The sequence below is a fragment of the Plectropomus leopardus genome, chromosome 5 (genome assembly GCF_008729295.1).
Source record: "Plectropomus leopardus isolate mb chromosome 5, YSFRI_Pleo_2.0, whole genome shotgun sequence".
In the NCBI taxonomy this organism is placed as follows: Eukaryota; Metazoa; Chordata; class Actinopteri; order Perciformes; family Serranidae; genus Plectropomus; species Plectropomus leopardus.
The window spans coordinates 22,526,965-22,530,376 of NC_056467.1; the positions used below are offsets into that span (position 1 = coordinate 22,526,965).

General features: G+C 40.9%; 1 protein-coding gene across 1 annotated transcript; it reads left to right on the forward strand.

The window, feature by feature from the left end:
- The first annotated feature begins 421 nt into the window (after positions 1-421).
- On the forward strand, positions 422-3,262 carry pih1d2 (PIH1 domain containing 2). Its single transcript, XM_042486814.1, has 5 exons — positions 422-604; positions 1,825-1,945; positions 2,043-2,273; positions 2,402-2,676; positions 2,821-3,262. The coding sequence occupies exons 1-5, from the start codon at positions 422-424 to the stop codon at positions 2,953-2,955; spliced, it is 945 nt and encodes a 314-aa protein (XP_042342748.1). The 3' UTR covers positions 2,956-3,262.
- The last annotated feature ends 150 nt before the right edge of the window (positions 3,263-3,412 follow it).

Below are 3,412 nucleotides of genomic sequence, written 5' to 3' on the forward strand. Positions count from 1 at the left end.
CATTTTTACGTTATATTTTTCATGTATGAAATATAAATTATGGCTCTTGTACAACTGTGTCCTGTGTTATTATCTAGCTGCAGGTCTGCTTTTAAAGGCAGGGTGGCGTTTGTGTGACTTTTTCCTGTCATCTGGTTTCCATAGCAACATACAACATTCTTTGGCTACACTGGCGTTAGACATTAACACAATAATAGTTACACTTTTGTATAATTTAATGTTAAGAGTCTCTTTCACTAGTGACACGCGTTTAACACTGTAGACAAGATCCTGTTTTTCGTAGCTAAGTAACTTCAGCCTACAAACTTCAGCGTTTCTGAGGTTGATTAGTTTTCCTAGTAGAAAGTTAGCATTAACGAGCTAGCGGCTAATTAACCTTAACGTTTGTTTACTAACGCCAGAGTAGCATATTCACCTCGAGATGTGCTCCACTAGCAGCACAGGGGATGTTTTGCAGCAGGTCAACCAGTTTTGGTCCATGTTGGATGAACTTTCTGAAAATGACCCAGCAGCGTATCGCATGTTCATTGACAAACAGATGAAGGAAGGAGCTGAATTCAGTGCACCGCCTGAGCTCGACACCTGTTTGTGCACTGAAATTTTGGTAAGTTACAACCGTGGTAACAGCTTAGTTTATTAATAAATTGTTACTAGTTAACTTCAGTTAAGTTATCAACCCTGTGTTTCTAATTTCGCTCAACTGACATTTCACATCACAGCAGGGAGAGCACACGTGTGCCTCATTAATGGTGTCTCCCTGTTAGCAGGAGAAGAGAGCTTGATACGTTTGGCCTATCGTAGCAGCAAATATACAGATGTTACTTATGGTACTAATGAAAGCTCTGAAATATTCATAAGTCCCAGTGAGAGTGAGGCTGAGCAAACATGCACATTACCAGGGCTGCGGTTGATAAGCTCAAATAATTTCCTTTTCTAACCACTTTTCCTCGCTCCTCCTCGGCTCTGTGATGATGCGACGGCGAATGTTTTTGACGTCGGTTTGCTGTCATGAAACTACAATGTTCACATGATGGACTACAAAAAGCACATCATCACTGGATTGTTTTTTATGCTGCAAAAAAAATGTGTTCGTAATTGTTTTATTTGTGTTTTCTTTTAAAAACTTCATTTGCTGCCTTCTTAAATGCCTTTGTAATGTGGATCTTAAATAGTGCGCCATAAATTCTGAGTAAATATTGATCTCTGTCTACAGATGTTCTGTGGAATATTCACTGGCTCTATAAAAGAAAAGAGTGAAAAGGAGACATCAAGACACAAATTTAACGTTTTCAAATATCTTGTTATGATCACTCAACAATCTTCACCAAATTTTTTTCAGTTTACCATTGTAGAAGACTGCAAAGCAACAGTAAGAATAAAAACACCCCAAAAACCCTAAAAATATTCACTTTTGAGATCCTGAAACCTGCATTTTGTGTCTCATTTTCCTTAAAAATGAACTGACTCTCTGTTGGTGGACCGATCACTTAATTTGTTTATTAAAATATTATTGAAATCACAAGTGCAATATCCAAATTGCATTCTCTGTCATTTTTTTTCTAAAGATAATATGTGTCACAACATGCTGTCATAAATGAAGCATTGTGATGCAGCGGAGATGCACCAGCCTACAAATCATATCCCAGACACAAATTACACTATCAGAATAATCACAGTATGATTGTTTTTGCTTATTGTGCAGCCCTACTTCATTGACAAATTGTCTAATACAAAAGCTGCCACATCTGTGTGTTTATAGTTTAAAGATAGGGTGTGATTTGCCTTTTTTTCTAATGCCAGACGGTACATCTGTGTCCTCAACAGGAGCCCAAGAAAGGGTCGCTGTACATCAACATATGCAGCTGGAGACGTGTGCCTGCACCTCAGGATCCCAGCAGGCCTTTACCTGTGTGTGCAGGGAAGCCGGAAACAGACACAGATGAAGGTCAAAGTAAAAGACAAAGCTGTGCTGCATCACAAGCAGAATTGTTATAAGACGTAAATAAGGAAACTAATAAATTTAACGTGTGGTTCCTTTGCAGGCTTGTACACTGTGTTGGATGTGGCATTAAACTATACAGTGCTACAGGAATGTATGAAAGACAAAACAGAATTGTATTTGCTGGCCCTGAGCTGTGCCCAGCAGCAGCTTGGGATGACATTATCCCAGCAGTATACTGTCGTCAGCTGTAGCCCAAGAAGTAGCCCAGATGACTTGCATCGCCGGCTTGGGTTTCGACAGTGGCCTAACACCTCCACACAACCAGACACTGGTAGAGCAATAAGTCTTATACCCCGATAAGCTGCTACAAGCCCTTTATATTTTTCTTGGCTACTGTAGGTGAATCATCTTTCACCTTCTACAGTAGCTCCTAATAATCCATAGTGTTTCTTTTTACAGCCAGTCAGACCCCAGCTGCCCTCCTACAGCAGATCTCCTCTCTACGCTCACAGAAACAACACGAAGAACCAGCAGCCCAAATTATCTGCAGACCTGCAGAGCACAAAAAGAAGGATTTGATCCAGGTCATCTCCACTACATTTGTGCAGCCTCAGAAGCCTGAGTACCAACTCGAGGTGAAAACCGATACAGAAGGAGTTGCTCGCAGCATGGAGCTGACAGTGGAGCTGCCAAAGGTTTGCTCCATGTCAGAGTGCCAGCTGAGAATCTCCAAGGTTAGTGGTTACACACTCCCTTGAACAGTTATAATGAGCCGCTTTAGAATCCAAAGTGTGTCAGTGCGTAGTTGGGTGTCATGTAAAAAATATATAATTGGCCTTGCAAGTCAAACAGTGTGTTGAACATATTTTTCTCCACAGGACGACGTCTTAGTGGAAGTGGAGGATGTCTACTATTTGCTTTTGGAATTCCCCAAAACTGTGATCGAAGACACCGCATCTGCCATTTTTAACAAGAAGAAGCGAACGCTGACTTTGAGAGTGGATGTTTTCTGACTGTTTGGACAAACAAATGCGCACCGAAGTAAACAGTCAAGCTGAGAATGTGCTCAAGAAACTGTGAAGCTTGGACTGAAGTAACCAGCCAAAACAAATTCCTACTATGCAATCTAAAAAGTGTTGTGAACACATTATGCTACAGAGGGACTCATGCTCTGCCTCAAAACTTCTGCTACCAAACAACAAACAGCTTCCCTGTAAAGTAATCCGCTCCCAAAACCAAAGTGATGTTTTTACTGAATATGCCACTGTGTCTCTTTGTGCTGTGTGGGCTGATCTGCAGCAGCAAATGTAATTCTTAACCCCCCCCCCCCAAAAAAAATTAATTTACTTTAATAACATTCTGTGTGTTTTGTTTTTTAATGTGTGGGTGCCTGACTGGAGGTGTATAATGGCCAGGAGCTGGTGTACAGTGTCATTACCGTGCGACCAAGGAGTAATTGAGAACAAAATG